The 23,438-nt window shown below is 35.2% G+C and overlaps 2 protein-coding genes and 1 pseudogene across 5 annotated transcripts; 1 reads left to right on the plus strand and 2 right to left on the minus strand.

Annotated features, from left to right (window-relative positions):
• Window positions 1–4,381: 4,381 nt before the first annotated feature.
• On the minus strand, window positions 4,382–5,815 carry LOC106380011 (ferritin-3, chloroplastic-like). Of its 4 annotated transcripts, none has more exons than XM_048736797.1 (4): window positions 5,203–5,815; window positions 4,978–5,037; window positions 4,805–4,895; window positions 4,382–4,641 (listed from the first exon to the last, which is right to left on the minus strand). In XM_048736797.1, the coding sequence occupies exons 2-4, from the start codon at window positions 4,993–4,995 to the stop codon at window positions 4,514–4,516; spliced, it is 237 nt and encodes a 78-aa protein (XP_048592754.1). In that variant the 5' UTR covers window positions 4,996–5,037; window positions 5,203–5,815; the 3' UTR covers window positions 4,382–4,513. The 4 variants fall into 4 exon arrangements, with proteins under 4 accessions (XP_048592754.1, XP_048592756.1, XP_048592753.1 ...); XM_048736799.1 differs by having other exon boundaries at window positions 4,805–4,892; window positions 5,203–5,811; XM_048736796.1 differs by having other exon boundaries at window positions 5,236–5,810.
• Window positions 5,816–8,597: 2,782 nt separating this feature from the next.
• LOC106358216 (high mobility group B protein 3) lies at window positions 8,598–10,373 on the minus strand. Its single transcript, XM_013797967.3, has 8 exons — window positions 10,164–10,373; window positions 9,989–10,040; window positions 9,765–9,860; window positions 9,508–9,565; window positions 9,382–9,426; window positions 9,218–9,298; window positions 9,011–9,100; window positions 8,598–8,829 (listed from the first exon to the last, which is right to left on the minus strand). Exons 2-8 carry the CDS (start codon window positions 10,027–10,029, stop codon window positions 8,815–8,817), a joined length of 426 nt encoding a protein of 141 aa, XP_013653421.1. The 5' UTR covers window positions 10,030–10,040; window positions 10,164–10,373; the 3' UTR covers window positions 8,598–8,814.
• A 7,432-nt stretch (window positions 10,374–17,805) lies between these two features.
• On the plus strand, window positions 17,806–21,242 carry LOC106358217 (annotated as a pseudogene).
• Window positions 21,243–23,438: the final 2,196 nt, after the last annotated feature.

Raw genomic sequence — 23,438 nt, forward strand, 5'->3', positions numbered from 1 at the left:
TTAAGTAACATAATTATTTTCTTATCAAGATATTTTCTCATATGATTGAAAACAACTTAAATAACATAAACCGAAATATTTTTAATGAGCTAAAATATTTTAGAATTAATATTACAGAGATGATTTAGTTATATTTTTAAATTAGATTTTGTTAATTTTAAATTATGATTTACAGTTTCTTTATATTTTTTTAAATTACATAGATAAAGTTATATATATATATATATAACTACACACACATATATATAATCCATATATTATGTTATTAAGATTATCTTTTAAAATAAATAAATTATTTTTAATATCAACATTTGTTTTTTGAAATTTCCTTTTTATGAATGTATAATATATATTTTCGTTTCTAAAATAACAATTGTTTCTTTGATAAATGTTTTCTTTTATAAATATTTTATTTGGAAATAATATAAAAAGGTAAAATAGAAAATTTTGATAATGACAATTAGATCTAATATTCTTTTAATTCATTGAAGGTATCTATGTAATAAATCATCTTAATATAAAATTAATACGGTTCTTGTGAAGAAAAGGTAGTATCTCATAAAAACAAATATATGTAAAATCAATCTAAAAATATATGTAAAAACAAATATATATATTATATTTGGATAATTTCTATTTATATGTAAAAAGAGATAATTTATATATTTATCATATTTATCTTCTAAAATTAAAATGTCAAAACAAATCTTATTAAAAGATAATATCTATATTTATCATATTTATCTTCTAAAATTAAAATGTAAAACATACATATAAGACATTGAAGATGAATTGGCTCAAAACTCTCATGAATAAAAGTGGTTTGGATCATTGGTTTTGCTTTAATTTAATTTACTAGGATAAGACCCGCGCCTTGCGCGGGATTAAGTTATTATTTTTATTATATTTTGGAGAATGAAACAATAGTTTGGCTTCATTTAGAATAGGGGTGTTCAATCCGGATATCGGGTTGGTTTCGGTTCGGTTCGGTTTTTTCGGTATTTCGGTTAGTAAAATATAACTACTATTCTAAATTCATATTTACTTTGACTTTAATCTTTCACATACTTTTGAAAGTTTTCAACTGGACGACTAAATTGATCAGCCAATCTTGTTGCTTTAAATCATTAGTATTTATATATATATATATATATATATTATTTAGTTTGAATATTTATTAAATAAAAATTCATATGCGTTATATTTTATGATCATTTGTAACTTATTATAACAAAAAAAAAAATCTATTGATCACAAAATTTTCAGAGTGGAAATCTTCAAATTTCTAATAATATATATACGTTTTGAAAAAAAACAAAATATAACATATAAGAAAAAAATATAAATGTTTTTATTATATATTTAATGTGATTTTTTAATATCTTTCAATAATATAAAATTAAAAAAAGAACTAAGATACCAAAATTGTTATCAAATATTTATTATTCATAATAATTAATTTTCATATATACATTAATCATATTAGGTAATTTCGTAGCTTCTAATTACGGAAAGTGCAAAAAAAATTTTGGTAGATTATTTATCATTTTGATAGTTAGTTTAATAAAAAATATAATGTAAGTTAAGATGGACCAACCTATTTTTCCAAGAATAGTATATTTTATATAGTCATTTATTAAATGAGAATTTATAATCATACAGTTCTATGATCATTCATATCGTTTTATAACTGAATATTTAAATCATCGATAACAAAATTTTCAATGTGAAATCTTTAATAAGTTTATAATTTATAAATGTTTTTGAAAATTCATTAAAAGTTTTAATATTAAAATATTTATGTAATCTTATGTTATATAGTTTAATCTATATATATATATATATGTTTTATTATTAAATGATATTTTTTACTCATATGTTTTTAAAATCATGTGTATCTTCTTATAATATTAAATAAAAGTTCATTTTAATACAATTTTATGATCATTTGTAACTTATTATGACAAAAAAATAATCTATTGATCACAAAATTTTCAGAGTGGGGATCTTCAAATTTCTAATAATTTATAGACGTTTTAAAAATTCAAAATATAACATATAAGAAAAAAATAAATGTTTTTATTATATATTTAATGTGATTTTTAATATCTTTTAATAATATAAAATTAAAAAAAAAAAGAACTAAGATACATGAAATGTTATCAAATATTTATTATTCATAATAATTAATTTTCACATATATGTTAATCATATTAGGTAATTTCGTAGCTTTTATTTAAGAAAAGTGCAAAACATTTTTTTGTAACGTTATTTATCAATTCGATAGTTAGTTTAATAAAAAGTGTAATATAAGTTAAGATGGACCAACTTATTTTTCTAAGAATAGTATATTTTGTATAGTTATTTATTAAATAAGAATTTATAATCATACGGTTCTATGATCATTCATATCATTTTATAACAAAATATTTAAATCATCGATAACAAACTTTTCAATCTGAAATCTTTAATAAGTTTATAATTTATAAATTTTCTTGAAAATTCATTGAAAGTTTTAATATTAAAATATTTATGTAATCTTATGGTATATAGTGTTTAATCTATATATATATTTATTTATTTTATTATTAAATGATATTTTTTACTCATATGGTTTTAAAATCATGTGTATCTTCTTATAATAAAAATGTTAAACCATTGATCATTAATTTTTAACATAATAATTTTAATAGTTTTAGTCATTTATTGTCGTTTTTAAAAATTCAAAATATAACATATACGAAAAAATCTAAATTTTATTTTTATAGCTAATTTGATTGTTTAATTTATTTTAATAATATAAGATTAAACAAAAAATGATGGAGGAGATATAAATTATTATCAAATCTTTATTATTAAAATCATTAATTATCATATATTTATTAGTCATTTATGGTAATTCCGTAGGTTTTATTTAAGGAAAGAAAATAGCATATCATATCATTATATCATATAATTTGACCAACTTATGTATCTAACAACATATAAAAATCGAATGTGGACCTACTTATTTTTCAATTGAATGTAATTGACTACCTAATTGAGTGCCACCTATGCATCGGGGCCTCTTTTAATTAATACAAAATTGAGGTTACATCTTTTCAAATGTTCCTCAATTAATATATAAGGGATATTATGTTTTTTTTGTCATGTGTTGGTTTTCATTTAGTATTTAATATTTATGTTTTAGATTTTTTAATATTTAAATTTTGAACAATATTATAAAAGTTATTCTATCACTATTTTATTTTATTATTATTATTTTTATTTAGATCACAAGTTAGTTCATTTAACTCATGATCTAGATGATCTGAGTTTGAGTTTACATATTGAAGCTCATATAATAAATGAGCTGAACTGAGTTAGCTCATGAAAAAGCCGCGCTCACTATGAGCTGAACTGAGTTGGGCGAGCTAGCTCATCACTTTGACACTCTTATTTATTATACGAAGTTCGGCCTATGCGGTTATATAACATATATTAGTGTTTTTGTGAAGAAGCTAGATAAAATAAAAGAGTTGATTACACAATAGAACACTTTTTGTCTTTCTTTTACAACAAGAGACACTTCTCACATGTGAAGCACATTTTGGTGGGACCAACCTATTATTTGGACAATTATATCCTTAGTGAGAAGAAACTTAAAGTGGATTTTAGTTGGAGCAGACTTACGTTATACGTTACAAACACACTGGCTAAACAAGTTTGCATATTCTTACATCCACTTTGATATATATGTTGAAATATAAAAATATATATCAAATTTTTTTATAGTCTATTATTGTTCATTTCACCTTGTGTTTGTATTTGCTTTTTTCTCAAAATTGTAGATATATAAAACAAATATAACTGTTATAATAAATTGTATAAAAAGTTTTCTATATTTTAAAATTCATTTTCATATATATTTATATATTTTAATATTTATACAAACACTATGTGGATATGGATACGACAAATGATGACATATATATTATACATGATAGAAAAATGTGGACATGAATTGACAAAAAAGCACGAACGAAAAGAAATATATATAAGAAAATCAGTTTGTATAATATAAGTATGGATGCCAAAGTGTATACAACAGAGTTAGAGACGCAATATTCATTAAAAGTATGGATGCCAAAGTGTATACAACAGAGTTAGAGACACAACAAATATGAACATGAAATGTGTGGACAGAAAGTCATGAACGTTAATGGCACTATAGCAAATAGAAAGTTGTGTTTGATAGATGTAAGATATCTAGACAGAAAACATGGATGACTGATATGTGGATGGGAAGATATAAATGAGAGATGCATAAACTATAAAACGTGGACACATAAGCGTGGATGGAGAATATGGAAATGGACATTAAAAATGTGTATGAAAAAAGTAAATTATAATTGTGATTTCTTTAAAAATATAAAAATGTGAACATGGACATTAAAAATATATAAGGCAAAAGTAATTATTACAATACATTGTTTATCTATAGAAAAGTATTCTCAGAGATAATTTGATTACCTCACAACGCCCACGAACCCATCTTTGCAGAGGAACTTAGTAGATATATTAGGAACCCATCTTTGAAGAAGAAAACGTATAGGAGCTTCGCATTGACCAGTTTCTCCAATGATAGAGCCAACTCCATGGCTGCAACAAACAAAGAAAATCATCATAATTATTTTTCATATTCTCACTTTCCCTTGATGATGAAAAGTCACAACTTTGTGAACTCTAATAAGTAACTCCAAATTCTAGTATGCACATATATGAAAACATTGATACTTTATACTTGAGAGAGAAAGAGCTTTACCATAGACAACATCTCCTTTGTCAACGTAATCAAATTCAGACTGAGGCATCACCATGGGCTTTAGCTGAACCCTCCCACCACGTTTTTCCTGCTGACCAGAGAAACCAAAACAAAAACAGTGTTAGAAACGAAACTCAAATTAAATAACAACATGAAACCCATTGGCCAAGAACCTGATACTCCATCAACATCTCGCGTGGTCTCTTTCTTCCACTCTTGAGTCCTTGAAAAACCTGCAACAACACATCACACAACTCAATTAATAAATAAAGACACAAGCTTTATCAAAGAATCAACAAAACTCGCAAGACACGAACTATCAACAAAACTCTCGACATTTTATTCAACTTGCAGCAAAAGAACCCGTCAACAAAAAAACTCAGATGCATGAGACTTACAACACAAAAAGGTTAAAATTAAGCTTAATTGACCTGCTTTCACATTCAAGCGAGCAAGCGAAAGCTCCGGACTTGAAGGCAGGAGATCGGGTTCCTTCTTCACCTCCACAAACGGCTTGAAAACGATGCCACTTATCGGTTGCGTGGATGCACAAACAGAGAATGAGATTTGAGATAGGAGAGAGGTTTTGAAATTGAGATTTGAGATAAGGTAGAGAGAAGAAACAGATGATGCTTATCCATGGCTGACTCAATGGCTGGGAGATGGAACCAGAGGTAAGAAAAGCTTGGTGATGAAGAGAGGACTCAGAAAGAACAGATCAAGAGGGCGACGACTCCGTTACCAGCGACGACTCTGTTACCAGCGACGTCGATAAATTCGTCGTCTCTGAATAAAATGAATAGAAACGACAGTCATTGGATTTCAGATTGATTAGAGATTTTAATCTTTATCTCCTCTAAGATGAAAGTTGGAAAATTGGGATTTTTATGTTGGATAAGGGTTTGTGATTTGGTAAAGCTAGAAATTTATTATGACATACTTGTTGTTTTGTTCAGTTTGGTCACGATTGAGAAGAGTGACTTGGTTTCTAGTTAGAGGGTATGGAGAACTTTTACACACAACAAAGTGTGTCACAAGTAAGTTGTGTCTTTAAATGTAATTGTAAACTTATAAAGTGTCTCCAAATGTAAAAAATTCTTCTTATTCAAAATTAAAAGAACCAGTTTATAAAAGCAATTATTAGCTAAATGGTTTATTAACTAACGTCTACTGGTGCCTAAGCTAAAGAACATATGTTGAACCTTGAGTTAAGGTTATGCAGTGAATAAGTTACCGATTCAAGAGAGAGAGAGAGAAAATATTCTCTCTAGAGTCTCTCCCTTCCCAAATCGTTTTAACCTAGCGCCGCCAACATCACAATCCTGTTACGGTGGAGAAGATCGACGGCAAGTTTGCTGTTCCGTTCTTCTTCGCCACCCCTCCTTTTTTTTTTTCTTTCTTCCTTTTGCCTCTGTCCTCCATCCTTCTCCTCTCCATCTATACCGACATGCTTTTCTCCTCTGGTTTCTCTGGTTCACCGGTGATTTGCAACGGCAATGACGGGCGTCCGTCAAGCCGCTGGAGGAGAAGCGAGGTGTAGCAAGCTGAAGCGATTGGTGGTGCCAGTCGGAGATCTCTCGCAACAAAGTGTCCTTTCTTAGATCTGGGTCAGATCTAGGGGCGTACGGTTCGTCTGGAATGGAGAGCGTCGCTGCCTCGCCTGGAGCCTTCCTTACCGTTCTCCAGACCCTTTGTCGTTGGTTTGCTATCCACTGGTTTGTGTGGGTTCCTCTTCTCTGTCTCCTGCAGGTACACGATGTAGAGGCCATCGTGGAGGTTTACTCTGTTGCTAGATCTGTCTCTTTGCACAGCAGTGTGTTTAGTGCTTTCGGTTCCGGTGAGCTCCTCCTCTTCGCAGATCGGCAAGGGATCTTGGGCTGTCCCGTAGTTAAGCCGCCGTGGCGTCTGGAGTCTCTCACCTTCGTCGTAGCTCTCGCCTGTTTTGAGAGCTCTGCCTCTCCTTGTCCTCAAATCATTTGATTGCTTATGGCTGCCCAAAGATGTTAGCTGGCTTTCTTTGAGTCTCGTCGAGCCTTCCGACTTGGTATGTGGCCGGTTTCTGCCGTTTCCTTACCGCCTGCTTCCTCACCGTGAAGGTCATGAGTCTTGTAAGGCTTGCTGTTGTTGATAGTCCTGGAGTTGGTAGCGTTGTATGTGCTGATGCAGAGCTTGGTCACCTCTTCCGGCTAATGCGATTGCAGCCTCCCTGCCCAAGGGGAACTCTGATTATCAGACTTCTTTGATGCCTATTGATTCCTTTTGCAGGTTCCAGCTTAAGGTGGGCTCAGTCATTTTCTCTTCAAGTGTCTAGTGCAAAGTAACACATCTTTAGTTTTAGCATTAATCTAGTTCACTAGATTAGTCCTATTAAGTTCTACAAGCTTTTTTAACTTTTTTTGCAGCTTGTACAACCAAATTAGCTTCTTGAAGCTCTTTGTATTGCAAGTCTCACCACTTGTAATCACTTTCATTACTAGTTAATGATATTAACATTCTTAGCAAAAAAAAAAAAAAAAAAAAAAAAAAAAAAAGGTTATGCAGTGAACATTGAGAGAAGCGTTTGATTACGTGTGCGGTGGACGTAAACGTATTACAAACCCAGACGCAGTTTTCACAATCTTAAACGAAACTAACATCTCGGTAGTACCTGATGAGACAGGAAGTTTAGAAGAGAGAGACTCGTGGAGGGAAACGAGCTGGCCACAAATTACGGCGTACATGGCGATCTGCTTACGCAGAATCTCCATTTGCTCCTCCGTCATAACTCTACCATCATACTCACCGTTTTGGCTCCCTCTCTCTTTCACCACTATGTTTTCTCCTCTTCCTTTTTCCACAATATATATGATTATACGAAGAAGGCAATATGATAAAAAAAAAAATAGTGTTTTAAAAAAAAAAATTTTTTTGGAAAAAGTGTTTCCATAAAAGACAATATGAGAAAATATTTTTTTTATATATCCTTTTTAATTGATCAAAATAAATCTTTAATTTATTTATCATCGTTAAAAGTAAACACGTTTTTTTGGGAAAGAGCTCTAGACTAAAGATCAATTTATCCCATTTAATTGATCTCAGTTAAGAGTTTACTAGAGGTTATTCCGAGATATAATGGGATTATAATTGATCATAATATTAAATTCAAATTACATGATCATATAACAACCATCGATCCGATTCTAGATGCTAAAAAGGGTCAAACGACGGTCATAATAACTAAAGGATCGGTTTGGGTCAGCTGTGTTGGCAGTTTTTTTTTTGTCAACTTTTTTTTGTCAACTTTTTTTTTTTTTGTCAACGCTGTGTTGGCAGTTTAGTGTTAGAATTTCAATACTTTCATCGAGTTTAATATATATCAACCAGAAACAACTAAAATATTAAATCTTAAATAATCAGGTGGTATGACACCACACGCCACGGCCCTCAGTTACAAGACACCACAGACGCTCATCATGGCGTTGATCTTTGAGAGAGGGCATTCAGACCAGTTTATAAACCGTTGTAATTAATTCAATCAATGAATCAGCAAGTAAGAACATATTATTACACCTTTTGGAACACCTTTATTAAGAGCGTGATGATACGATTACGAAAGTATATTATTACTGTTGTGGCATATGAAGTATGGATTGTATTGTTAATCCATTAGACTAACACTACAATTCTCTAAATCAAATTCTAATAAGCAATCATACCAACATTTGACGGAGGTTCAAACGAGCATTAAGAATCTACTATCATAACAAACATAGAGACATAAAAATATAGGCTATATAGAGCTGCAAATATCAAGTTCACCATCTAAAACAATTTTTGCCATTACCAGTAGAATCAGAATCAGTGGGAGATAGCGGTAGCTTACTAAATAGAAACATCAGTAAAAATAAAAGCAGAAAACCATTTTAATTTTAACCAGCCCCGTTAACATTGTAAGGGAAAAGAAGATAAGAAAAGCATCAGAGAGATCCTTGCAGCGTCTTTATATAATGCTGCCGACTTCAACTTCTTAGTCAATCGTCTTCCTCCTACACACAAAACAGAGTTAGTACCGAGGTTTTAGTACGATAGGTGATGCAAATAAACTGAAGAAGCAACCAAATCACGACATTGATACAGAGAAACTAAATAAGCAGCTAAACAGAGTCATAAACAAATCAATTTACAAAATAATGATGTAAAACAACTTAAAAGAATCAAGGAACGAACCTCATCACTCCCATCATCCGCATCCTCCTCTTCACTAACCTCAGACACTGACTTGTCGTCAGATTCCTCGTCCTCCTTCGGACCTTCCTCCTGAAAACACCAACACATCAAACAGTGTCGTGTTGTCAATACTCTTGAATAACAAAGAACATGCTCTCCTGACTAAAAGACTAGTTTACGTTGTATACTAGAAAAAACAAAAGTTACCAGCTTCTTGTTGTAGGCCTTCATGGTCTTCTCATACTCAACCTTGCGCTTATCAGCCTTAGCTACGTAGGGAGCTTTCTCCTACAAACATTATACAACTCAAAGGTCAAGAAATACTCAAAGCATACACAACTATATAATCAGCTATAGATTAGAGAACGTACAGAGTCAGACAGTGATTTCCACTTCTCTCCACCAGCTTTCCCAACCTGTAAAAAACCAATCAAGTTCATAATCAGTACATAGCTATCCTATGGTACAACATATCAAATCCAAATCATAACACTCACAGCAGCAACAGATTTGTTGTCGGGGTGTTCCTTCTTGTAAGTCTGACGGAAGTCCTCCCTTCAGTTAACAAAGCCAGAAACAGTATTAACACACATATCGTAAAATCAAATCGATTAAGGCTCACATCGAGAACAAAGTACGAACACTTACAACCAATTTAATATGATTCTGACTAGTTTGCTAATAATCTCACATTCCAAGGAACCAAAAGGCTAACTACTATACACAAACGAGAGGAGGATGGATGATTTTTTACATGAAGACGAAGAAAGCACTGGCCGGCCTCTTAGGTTTGTTAGGATCTTTAGCAGCAGCTTTGCTCGCCTTCGTAGGCTTCTTGTTCACAGAGAGCCTAACAACCACGAAAGATTATCAATTAATTAAACGATTCAAGGATAATACGAACACGATCCAGATCCAGGAGGAGCTGACTAGGCGACAAAAAATAAGGAAGAAACGATGTATCGAGCTGAGACTTACTTGGAGTTTCTGGAGTCAGACTTCGAATTACCTCCTTTCATGGCTGATGATTCTGCAGGTGAAAAAAAATCACTAGATCAGCTAACATAGAGGAAACGCAATCGAAACCTAGCAATTACAGAGATCGATATGCAGAAAATCGAGAGGGAATCGAGATATAACACGAGGAAATTACCTTGACGAGGATCTGCTAGGGTTTGAAATTGGGGGAGAGAGAGAGGAGGGAGTAAAAGGGAATAACTACGTGTTTGTGATTCGAGCGAGAGGCTAATAATAAGGAAGGAAGAGAGAAGGGTTAGTAGTGGGTGTTGTAAATATCTTGTGCCTAAAAAAAATTATATATATGTTGAAATTCAATTTCGCACGAAATCAAATCCATTAAAAATTAAATATCCGAGAGGGGTTTAGGCGGGATTTCTTAATATATACTCTGCCATGTCATTGATCCCTTTGGTTTCTACTCGTTGGGTATCTCTCTCACCTTCTCACGCTTTTTTTTTTTTAAACACTAACCTTCTCACGATTAATCCTAAGTTTTGTGAAAAAACCCAAATAGCAGTTATTCTAGCTTTTATTTATAGGAATAAAATGGATTTCTAGATTTGTTTGGTCGGTCACTTCGAAAGCGGCCTAGTGACACAGAACAAAATTCAAATATTCACATTCCCATAGTTAGCTATTGACTACATTCTTCGGAACACCTTGATTTTTTTCATCAAACGATTGTTTTCTCACTCAAACTTGAAGTGGTTTAAAAAACCATACCAAAACAGAACAACCAATATAATACGATACAAATCCATGTGAAAAGATCATTTTATCTTTCAGACTATACATTTTTGGAACGAGTAATGAAAACAATCCACAAATTGAAAAATCTATGCTTCAGACTTGACAAATCCTTTAGTTTAGTCAGAAAGTTTAACTATGCTCATGGATCTTGAATAATCGAGGTTAGGTCTTTATAATTGATGCCAAAAGTCTGACAAGTCGATAGTTGTAGCATTCACTCAAATTCTCATGACAGAGCCTCTAGTTCCGAATGTATGGGTGAGATTCTTTTGTGTTAGCTCCTTGCTCCCAAAAGTTGAATTACTCCTCTAGAATTTTTTTTATGTTCATCCACAACCATTGAAAAGTGTGTCATGTGTCCATCATCCATCTATCATATATTTTTATATTGTTGTGACATGTCTAGGGGATTGTCACTCAACTGGTAATTCTCCATGTTTACTATTAGCTTCAAACTAAGCATGACATTCTGATTCGGCGAATATGATAATTTTTAGTAGGCATTTCTCTGAATAACTTATCATTTCTCGCTTTTCAAATATACTATATAATCCGATGGTATGAATCTTTATCTAACTCAAAGATCTCCGATATCATTCTTTCGTTATAATAAATAATTCATATTTGTGTACTGGTTTGCGTTGGGGAACACCAATGGGGTGGAGATGGGATTGTGCTAGAGACCACATGTTTGTAAAACTGGCGGATATTCAAAAAATGGCATAGTTAATAGTTTCATGCTTTGCTCAACATCTAGGACAATAATTTTCATATTGCATATGATGTCCTAAGTTAATTGTCATAGTAAGTTGTCATGAAATTGTTTGCCATATAAGATGTCGGCTTTTCTGTGGAACTTTAATTTTCCAAACAAAGGCTTGTAGTTTCGAATCTCTAACCGAAGCAAAAACCTCACAGCAGATAAGCTGGTCCATACATAAGATGGTGCAATTGCAGCACTAGCTAAGTCTATGGTTTGTTACTTATACATTGAGCCTTACACTACAAAAAAACAGCGGTATTCTGACGGACGTTCCGACGGAAAATGAATTCCTCGGAATATACCGAGGAGTTTCCGAGGAAATTCCGAGGAAACACAAAATTTGGTTTCCTCGGAATTTCCTCGGAATATACCGACGGAATTCCGAGGAAAATTCATTCCGTCGGAATATTTCGACGGAATACCGAGGAAAAATGTATTCCTCGAAAAAAACCGATGAATTCCGAGAAAATATTATAGACGTTAGAGAGCCGTTGGAGAGCCGTTGGGGGGTTTTAAAAATTCCGAGAAAATTCCGACGAACTAGCCGTTTGCATCGGAATTCCGTCGGAATTTCCTCGGTCTGTCGGCAGGATTTCAACTATAAATACAAGCACCCCTCTTCCTCTTCATTCACTCCATATCTTCATCCTCCCTCTCACTCTCTTTACACACGAATTTGATTCATAAAAAACATGTCTTCTTCAAATTATTTTCGTTCTTGGATCGATCGACCTCATTTGGATCCGAACACGAAATTGCTTACGGAAGAATACCAACAAGGTATAACCGAATTCATGGGGTTAGTTCACCGACAACCGGAAGCAAAAACAGGTATGTTAAGATGTCCTTGCTCTAATTGTAAAAATCAAAAAGTTATTAAAAAGTGGGATGTTTGGACTCATCTATATTTGAGTGGGTTTACACGAAGTTACAAAATTTGTTATCATCATGGGGAAACTGATTATGAACATGGTAGTACTAGCGAACCTCAGCCAGCGGTTAGATTAGAAGATCCAATTAGAACGGATGTAGATTACGGTGTAGGTACTGAGCATATGGTAAATGATCATTTTAGAGGGGAAGATTTACCCAATGCCGAAGCTAGGAGATTTTATGATATGTTGGATGCTGGAAAGCAGCCATTGTACGAAGTTTGCAGAGATGGTCATTCAGCTTTATCATCTGCTACAAGATTGATGGGCATTAAGACGGATTATAATTTGGCTGAAGACTGTGTGGATGCGATTGCTGATTATGTAAAAGGTATTCTACCCGAAGATAATGTAGCTCCTGGCTCATACTACGAGGTTCAGAAACTCGTAGCTGGTCTTGGTTTATCGTATCAGTTAATAGGTGTATGCAGAGACAACTGCATGATTTATTGGAGGGCGGATGAACAGCGGGTTTCATGCAAATTTTGTGGGAAGCCTCGTTATAAAGATACGAGTGGAAGAGTTCCAGTACCATATAAAAGGATGTGGTATTTGCCTTTGACGGAAAGGTTGCAGAGGCTGTATCTGTCTGAACGCACAGCGCAACCAATGAGATGGCATGCGGAGCATTCAACAGATGGTGAGATCAGACATCCTTCAGATGCAAAAGCGTGAAAGCATTTCCAATCAAAGTATCCCGACTTTGCGTATGAGAGAAGAAATGTCTACCTTGGATTATGTACTGATGGTTTCAGCCCGTTTGGCAAGAGTGGAAGACAGTATTCTATATGGCCAGTCATTCTTACACCATACAACCTACCCCCAAACTTGTGCTTGCGACGAGAGTTTTTGTTTCTCTCGATTCTCGTTCCCGGACCAGAGCATCCTAAGAGATCACTTGATGTGTTTCTTCAGCCACTAATATATGAGTTGCAACAACTATGGGCTCAAGGTGCTGAAACATACGATTTTTCGTATAAAGAAAATTTTCAAATGCGGGCAGTACTAATGTGGACAATAAGTGATTTTCCAGCATATGGTATGTTATCTGGATGGACAACGCATGGAAGGCTATCATGTCCATATTGTCAAGATAACACTGATGCTTTCCAACTAAAACACGGAAGGAAAACGTGTTGGTTTGACTGTCACAGGAGATTTCTACCACCAGATCATCCATATCGTAGAAGTAGGAATTTGTTTACGAAGAACAAGAGGGTGTTTGACAGTCCACCTCCGGAAATTCGTGGGAAAGATTTGAAAACACAACTTAGAGATTTTGGTGCAGAAAGGACGCAAGACGTCGGTGGACATGAGCATTTTCCGGTAGATGGTGTTGGAAACCTACATAGTGGCACAAAAAAAAGTATTTTTTGGGATCTGCCATACTGGGAGGATCATCTACTAAGGCATAATTTAGATGTCATGCATATTGAGAAGAACTTTTTTGACAATCTCATGAACACGATCCTTAATGTTCAAGGTAAAACAAAGGATAATTTGAAGTCAAGACTGGATTTAGTCGATATATGTGCTCGTTCAGAACTTCATGTTGATGAGAGTGGTAGGGCTCCTTTTCCCATATACCGACTTGATGCAGCGGGAAAGGATGCGTTCTTTGATTGGATTTCAAACGATGTGGAATTTCCAAACGGTTACGCATCTAATTTGCGTAACTGTATCGATAGAAAGGAAGGAAAGTTTACTGGCTTGAAAAGCCATGATTGCCATGTAATGATGCAGCGCCTCCTTCCGTTTGCCTTCAAGGAACTATTACCACGAAATGTTCATGAAGCAATTGCAGGGATAAGTGGTTTCTTCCGCGATTTATGCACAAGATCAGTGACTCTTGAAGGTATTGAAAATTTGAAGACTAACATAGCTGTGATTTAGTGCAACCTTGAGAAGATATTTCCTCCCTCATTTTTTGATGTTATGGAGCATCTTGTTATTCACCTGGTAAGAGAATTGGAACTTGGTGGTCCTGTGCAGTATAGATGGATGTATCTGTATGAGCGGTATATGTTCCATTTGAAGAAGATGGTGAAAAATTTAAGTAGGGTAGAAGGGTCTATAGTCGCACAGATGATCAATGAAGAAACTTCAAACTTTGCCGAGTACTACTTTCCAGCAAAAGTTCAGACCAAAAACAGAAGACCTGCTCGGCATGATGATAGAGGCGAACGGGCAACATATCATTGGAAGGTTCCAGACATTTTCACAGACGTTGGACGACTTAGCGGAAAACCAAAGGACCGTCGACTTACTGATCAGGAGCGCAATCATTTGCAAACATATTTACTCACCAACTGCGGAGATGTTCTTCAATTTGAAAGGATTTTCATGGCAGAAAAGCGGTTCGAATATAGATACGCCACAGAGGACGAACTAGAAGAAATGAAGCAGAGAGAATTCCGATGATACGCTCTTTATCTATAACCATTTTGTCCATAAAGTTATGGACAACTATGGGAAGCAAATGTATGAGTGGAAGAAGAAGTGGGAAGTAAACAAGGTAGTTTTTAATTTATTAACAATTTTTAATTTATTAAACAATTTTTTAAATTATTAAACTTTTTTTTTAAAATTAAAAGGTCCCAAAGTCAATGAACGACACGGTCTGGAAGGAGTTGTGTGAGCATTGGGATAAGGAAGAGACGAAAGAAACTTCTTCCACCAACTCCAACAACCGCAGGAGCGACCGTAAAGGGAAGGGCATCTACAAGCATAACTTGGGTGCCCAATCTATTGCCACTCTCGCGGATCGCATGGTAAGTTCAACCGCTTTTTCTTCAATTATTTAAGTTTCGGAATTTTATTTTTTGTGCATTTTTTCAAATTTCTAATGTTTGTTTAATTTATATTTTTCAAGGCGGAAGAAAATGAGGGCGAGCCGGTTGATGATCTCGCCCTAATGAAAAGGGCGTATACCAACAAGAAGACCGGTCAGATTGATGATGGTCTTGTGAGGGACGTGGTCGACCTGGTCCAAACTCAGGTGTACGACGAAGTGTCTCAGCTTCAAACCGATGATGACGATTCGACGGCTTCGACCAACTTGTCTCGGGTTCGAATCAACGAAATCGTTGAATCGGTAAGTTTTTTTTTTTAAAGTTCAATTTATTTATTTCTTGATTTTTATTTTATCATCAATTTATATTATCTAAATTTGGTTATTTATATTTCAGTCGGTTCCAAAGAAGAAGGGATGTTTGGTCGGTTTGGGTCGTCGCTCCCGGTCGGCTGCTCCTTCTTCTGCACCACCGCCATATGTTGATCCAGAAGTTCTTACGGCTCAGCTGAAGGACAAGAATGATCGGATATCTGCGTTGGAGACCCAGATGGCAGCTCAGCAGGCGGGCTATGAGACCCAGAAGAGGCTGAACGATCAGATGATGGAGATGATGAAGAGGATGTACCCGAACGAGGTGTTCCTGAACATTCAAGACCCGTAGTTTTTTTTTTTTACCAAAAACTCGGAATATTTTATTTAACTTTGAATATTATCTACTATGTTTTATTTTATGTTTTATTCAATTTTAATTTTAAATTTTTGAATTTAAATTTTAAAAAAAAATATTTTAAAAAAAAAATAAATTTTTTCGAAATTCCGAGGGAATGGAGTTCCTCGGAAAATTCCGAGGAACTTTCTTCCCTCGGAAAATTCCGAGGATCTTAACGTTCGTCGGAATTTTCCGAGGGAGTGTAGTCCCTCGGAATTTTCCGATGGATCGGCGTTCCTCGGAATTTTCCGAGGGAAATGCGTTTCTCGGAAAATTCCGAGGAACATATGTTCCTCGGAATTTTCCGATAAACATTCTGAGGAATATTTCGTCGAAACTTCCGAGGATTGAACCATCGGAATTCCCTCGGTATATTCCGAGGAACCTTCCGACGAACTTTGTGTCCTCGGAATTTCCTCGGAATTTTGTTTCCTCGGAATTCCGTCAGAAATTTCCGACGGAATTCCGAGGAAGTATTAATTTCCGAGGAGATATTTCCGAAGACTTTTTTCGTCGGTATGTCCTCGGAATAGCGTTATTCCGACGACATACCGACGATTTTTTCCCTCAGTATCCCGATGTTTTCTTGTAGTGTTATAAGCTTTATTGGAAATTGTTATATGCTTTTGTTGGTTTATCACTGTCATTTCAAAAGGTTTGTATTTACTGAGACTAAATTTTTGAAAAGAAAATGAACAAATTGTGGAGAGATTGGATCATCTCTACTAGTGTTGGTTACACTTTAAAAAAATTGGAAATGTTATCGGGCTTGAATAGCTTAGAACATTATCGTAGCCCACTTAAAAGCACGAGCTAGTAACTAAGGGCATCTGCATTAGTGAAACTTAGCAGGAGTTCACCAATTTAATTTTTTATTATTATTTTCTTTTTTTGTTTGATTTATTAAAAAAAAAAAACCCTAACCAATCGTGGGCCGCCACGCGTCGTGTGGCCCACAAAATAGTTGTGAACTTGTCTCTTACGCATGAACCTGCAAGACCCTGAGTTCACCTTTTTTGTTTTGGGAAGCGTGTGAACATGGGTTTAAAACCCTCAATGCGGATGGCCTAAGTACCTTTATGCACGTGCGAGTTCACACAGGTATATTTTTAGATAGGGATAGACGTTCGGGTATCCATTCGGGTTCGGTTCAGATCTAATCGTATTTCGGGTTTTCTGGTTTAAAGATTTCAGTCCCATTCGGGTATTTCTAAATTTTGGTTCGGATTCGGTTTGGATCTTTGCGGGTTCGGTTCAGATCTTTGCAGGTTCGGTTCGGATTCGGATAACCCATTAAATTATTTTTAAAATTTTAATAATCATTATATGCTTAAAATTTCTCAAAATATATAAAAAAAATAATATATTACATATAAATTTGTATAATATATGCCAAAATACTTAAAATTAACATATAAATTAGTTTGATTTGAATATTTGGGATAAAAAATCAATAAATATTTCAAGCAGTTTGGTGTTTTGAATATATTTTAGCTATTTAAGATATTTACTTTTGACTATTTATGTATATTTTCAAGCATTTTAGACAACTTAAAACTATCTTATATATTTTGAATGTTTTTAATATATATTAAATCTAAAAATAACTAATATATTTAGACATATAAATCTATTTCAGTTATATTCGGGTATCCGAGAAACTTCAGTTCGGGTCGGAATCGGTTTCGGTTCTTTAGATACCAAAATTTTGAACTCGTTCGGATATTTAATCAATTTTGGTTCAGGTTTGGTACTACTTTTTCAGATCGGGTTCGGTTCGATTTTTCGGATCCGGGTTTTTTTGCCCAGTCTTAGTTTTAGAGTTTTATTTTTTTATTTGAAAACCCAAAATCAAACGCCTCTCCAGTGGGAGAAAGAGAAAAAAGGAAAGAGGAGAGAGAGTGTGTGAGAAAGAAGCGGAGAGGAGAGAGAAAATGAGTGAGGTAGCAGAAACATTGACGAGGAAGAAGAAAGGTAGACCATCTCTTCTAGACCTTCAGAAACGAGCTATCAAACAGCAGCAATTACAAAAGTTCCACGATGACCACAGATCCGCTCCCAAAAACCCTAATTCCCTCAACTCCGGCAGCCGATCCAAGTGCCGGAACCCTAACCGCAACAGAGTCTCTTCCGATGACGACGAAGATGAGGAAGACGACGACGAGCGGCGGGAGAAGAAACACAGACTATTACGCGGATTGAATACTCACTCTCGTCGACATTCTCCTAATTCAAAACCTGGTGGTGCTGCTCACGGATCTGGATACACGGTAGCGTTTCAAATTGCTCTCGATCCTAACTTAGGGTTTAAATTAGGGTTCAATGTGATTTCTCGAGCGTTTGTTTATCAGTTTCTATTATTGGATATGTTTATCAGTTTCTATTTCGACTATTATGATTTATGAAATATTATATACTCCCTCCGTTTTTTTATAAAAGTCGTTTTAGAGTAATTTTTATGTTCCAAATTATATGACGTTTTCGGTTTTTTATGTAAAATTTATTAACACTTAATGTTATATGACCAATGATAATATACATTCTATTTTATTATTGGTTAATTTGTGGTTAGGTAAATAATTAATGATGTTTTTGTTTAGAAAATATAAAAAATTAATGATTTTTTAATCTACGTGTATAATTCTAAAACGAATTATATTAAAAAAGGAAGGGAGTATATATTTATATTCTCTGGTTTAATGGTTTCTTTGAACTGATGATGATGATTTGTTTGATGATCCCCTGCAGGGAGAAAAGGCTTCAGACATTCTTCAAGGTACAACAATAAATTCCCTTTTATTTAATTATTGAAAAGACAATAAACATGCTTGTCATTTCCATGTGGGCAGGGTCTCCCGCTGAGTCTGGCCCCACTACACCTTTGCCAGACAAAAAGTTGTTGTTGTTCATCATCGATAAACTTCAAAAGTAATCTTCGTTTCCTTGCTCTCTGTTTCATTCCCAACTGGGTTAAGTTAATGCTTTTGTTTGATTGATGGTGTTTTAACAAACGCTTGTAGGAAAGATATGTATGGTGTTTATTCAGATCCTGTTGATCCCGAGGAGGTGGGTGACTGCTATCCCTTTTGTTAATGTCTTAAGCTCATTAGTGTTCTGTTTGTTTTATCTCTGTTTGGATATGTGTTGCAGCTTCCTGATTATCATGACATTATCGAGAATCCTATGGATTTTAGCACACTCCAGAAGAAATTAGACTCTGATAGCTATAGAAAGTTTTGTTACTTGGCATCTTATGGATTAGGGGAAACCATTGCTTGATGTTGTTTGTGTGCATGTTATATTTAGCGTAGGCTGTTCCAAAAGTTTTGTTTAACTCTCGAAGTAACTATTGAATCACGTGTGTATATTGGTGTTGGAACAGCTCTTTTTTCATTCAACAATAAATCTTACTTCTCGCCCTGTACTTTTTGTAGGGAGATGTGTTTTTAATATGTTCAAATGCGATGGAATACAATTCAGCAGACACTGTATATTATCGACAGGTATGTCTTAAACTCTTATCTCTTTTTTTCTTTCTCTCTTTTGATTCATACTATTATCAATAAAGCGGACACGATTGAGAAACTTGCGTTGGAGGACATCTGGAATGCGTTCAAGTCGTACAAAGGGATCTAGTTTAAATAGAAACCTGGATTGTATTTCATCGCCTTTGTATATATTAAAAGCTGAACTGATACACTCTATATTATTGATTGTTGTAGGCACAGGCTATACAAGAGCTGGCGAAAAAGCACTTCGAGAATTTTGAGGCAAGACAGTGATGATGAAGAACCACAAACCCAACAACAGCAGCAGCAGCAGCACCAGCACCAGCTAAAAGTTGCTGAAAGAGGGCGTCCACCAAAGAAACAGCCTGAACCATCTTGCTTAGACCGTACTACTTCTGAAATTTCAGCTGATGATGCGTTCAATCCTGGAGGAGATAGCTCTAGCAAGTTTTCTGGTGCTTACAATCTAAGAAGGACATCGGTTAGGATCAACCATGACAGTGAAACCCAAAGTGGCTGCTCGCAAGATTGGGAGAACGAGTTTCCACGTAAAAATCACTCTCTTTCTTTTGCTTCACCACTTCTCTTTCCATGCCCATAAAAATAATATTTACGGTTTCTCTGCAGCTTCGGTTGTGAAGGCTGTTAACAAGTATGGTTTGAAACATTTCGATGTCGATGATAACAGACGCGAAACCTACAACCACCTCTCAACTTCTACACAAGAGCCGTGGGTTTTGACAACGCTTAAAGACGAGTTAAAAGAGTTGATTCCAGTACGCTATTACCAATTCCACTATAATATCCTTTCGTATTCAGAAACAAAGGTCTAATCATTTGTTTTTCCTTGTCCCTCAGGTTGGTCTTAACACTGAGTACGGTTACACGAGGAGCCTGGCACGATACGGCGCGAATCTCGGTCCTCTTGCCTGGAAAATTGTATCAAGGAGAATCGAAACCACTTTGCCCGCTGGAATCAAGTTTGGTCTAGGTTGGGTTGGAGAGGATGATCCTCCAAAACAAACGCTATTAGTGTGGTCGTTGGGAAAACAGAAGTGTTCAAATGATCATTCAGACAGAGTCATGTCTCCAACAGCTTCAGTCTCAAGCGCTTTCATAGGAAACAGACATTCTTCTTCTCAAGGTATCAAAGAGACTGCACCTGCTCGTGTCTTGAATCGAGAAACTGAGTTCCCATCATCCTCCTCCTCTCGCCAGCCAGGACAGCTGATCAAGCCTGAGAGCAGCAACGGTCTAATCCGTGGTTTCTGTGGATTCAGCCAAAGTCCAAGTCCGATGATGGGAATCACGAGACAGCAACAACTAAACTTAAGCAACGAGGCCAAACCGGGCTGGCAACAACAAGGGTTATTGTTTCCTTATAACAGACAGGAGTTCCACCGGTTTCCACTGGACCTTAACGCTAGGCTTGTGTCACCAAACTCTCCCGGCTCAAATCAGCAGACTTGTCCGTCCTCTTCGCAGCATCCAGATATGGCATTACAGCTCTGAATATGAATGAATATTTGGATGAGGGAGAAAAAGAAAGAGGCATTTTCCATTGGCTATCCCAATCATATGTTATCTGGTACGAAAATCACTTGTGGGGGGAGGTCATGACCTATTTGTTGTGAACATGTGACATGAAAATATATATGGGACAAGTGTCTCTATTGTACAGATTGTTGCAACATCCATATTTTTAGGGGTATTAAGAGAGAATATGAACAAAACAACAAAAGATGTCTCTTGTAAGACTTGCCGGCTTTGATTCTCTTGAGTTCCTCGGTAATTAGGATCTCTAGAGTGAAATTAACTGCGACTTTTCACGTGATTAATCATGAACATAGTAAATGAAACTTACAACCATGTATCAACATTTCGAGTGTCGATATCACTGAGTCAGTGACCATAAATATTCAAATGTATATACGGTTTTGAAATTAGTAGTGTATATAACTCATCAGATGTTATTTGTTTTTACCTTGTTATTAAGGTGCTGACTTATTTGTTCGTTCGACTGCCTCTCAAGTCTAGTTTTCAAATTTTGTGGAGAAGGGCTCAGGCATCACGGGACATACATGAACGCTTTGTTTGTTTCAAATAAAATAGAAAAAGAAGTAATTGTCATGATGTCATCAATAAGATTTGGTATTCTTTGTAAGATTTGGTAGTATCTTACAAATTAGTCAAAGACAACCCATCTGTTATGATCAGAGTTTATCAGCAGTAATATAAGTTACCATAGCCATGAAAACAAAATTGGGGAGAAAAGGTTATTTATTCATTGTTCATGAAAGGAAGAGTTTCAATAGTAACGTAATAACACGCTCATTTGATCATTTTTTGTGCTAAAGTAATGCCATTAAGATGCGTTAAGAGGGTTAAGAAAAATTCTAAACAAACATGCTAGCAGATTTTTCTTTTATAAAAAGAGCAAACATATGATAGTGAAAAAGATTGGTGAAATTGCCAAACTTAAACCATCATTATCGCTAGTTCTTAGGTGGGCTCTTAAGCCCAAATTTTAATTAAAAAAATTAAAAAAAAAAATTTGGTAAGAAGTGGGTGTCTGGAAAGTTTACGGAAGAACCAACTCTAACTTCGCCTCTTCGTCTTTCTCTCTCCCTTTCACACAGAATCTCTTCTTCTCAAACCAAATTCAGGGAAAATCAGCCTCGACAGAGAAGATCTTTTCTTTTTTTTTGCCTCTGTGGCAGTGTTTGCACAGACCGCGATGGACGACAATAACTCCGTCTACGTCGGAGGCCTCCTTTACGACATCACCGATGAAGCTCTCCTTTACGCAGACAAGGAAAGAGTTTATGAGAATTCACATGGTTTTGAGAGGAGAGATGATGATGTGTTGGATAGGAATGATTACAAGGAGAAAGTTTTTGGAGGTGAAGAAGAAGAAGATTGGCGTGGGAAGAGTGGTCCCATTAAAAATATTAAAAAATGATTAAGAATCCCTAAATGTCTCTTAGGGATAATCATGCTCTTATCAGCTAATAATTTGATTATAAAGAAAACATTTATTGAAATTGATAGAAACAGCATTTTTTCCGAAACGGTAAATAAAAGTCAACGTAGGATTTGAGAGGACAGTGTCACCGCTACACTTTAAGGAGAACCGGCGGGACCTACACAATAAAGATGTAATAACAACGTAAAGTCAATTGGAACCGTCCATTTGTTGAGATCTAAACTGGACATCCACTGTCGGCCTCGTGGGTTCTCCTCACACAGTATATTGTTTTCATTTAACCGGGCGATTATGGGAATTTAAAACAGGTATATGTAATTACTAATTACCCAGAAAATAATTTAAAATTGTTGAAAAGATGATAAAATCAGGGAACTCTTTTTTTTTTTTTTTTTTGAAAAGAGGTCCTACTTGGAAAAGAAGAAAACGAAACTCGTCGTCGTCTTTGTAAATCTCAAGACCTTACTTCTGGAAAACTGACTTGTTCATTAAAGAGAAATACAATGGCTATATAGCCTTACAGGAAACAGAACGTGAAACAGAATGAACCAACTACTCCTAAGAAATAGCAAGCGTGATCCAAACACGATGACCACGTTTGACTGAAACAGAAACAACAAACTTCCTAAAGAATAGGACAAGACAACAACTTAAAACCCCAACATTTCCTCCCCTAAACTAGACAGTCTACTAGTTTATGGTCGAAACATCACACACTCCTAGCTTCCTTCTGAAATCTTCAAATGCCTCCAGCTTGAGTGGTTTGGTAAATATGTCAGCAACTTGATCGCGTGTGCCACAGAACTTCAGCTGAACTTCTCCTTCATTGACCAAGTCCCTTAAGAAGTGAAAACGCACATCAATATGCTTACTCTTACCGTGCATCACCGGATTCTTTGATAACTTTATGGCCGAGCTGTTGTCGCAGAAAATCACTGGACTTGAACTTCCCTCATAACCAATCC

The sequence above is a fragment of the Brassica napus genome, chromosome A7 (genome assembly GCF_020379485.1).
Source record: "Brassica napus cultivar Da-Ae chromosome A7, Da-Ae, whole genome shotgun sequence".
NCBI classification, from domain to species: domain Eukaryota; kingdom Viridiplantae; phylum Streptophyta; class Magnoliopsida; order Brassicales; family Brassicaceae; genus Brassica; species Brassica napus.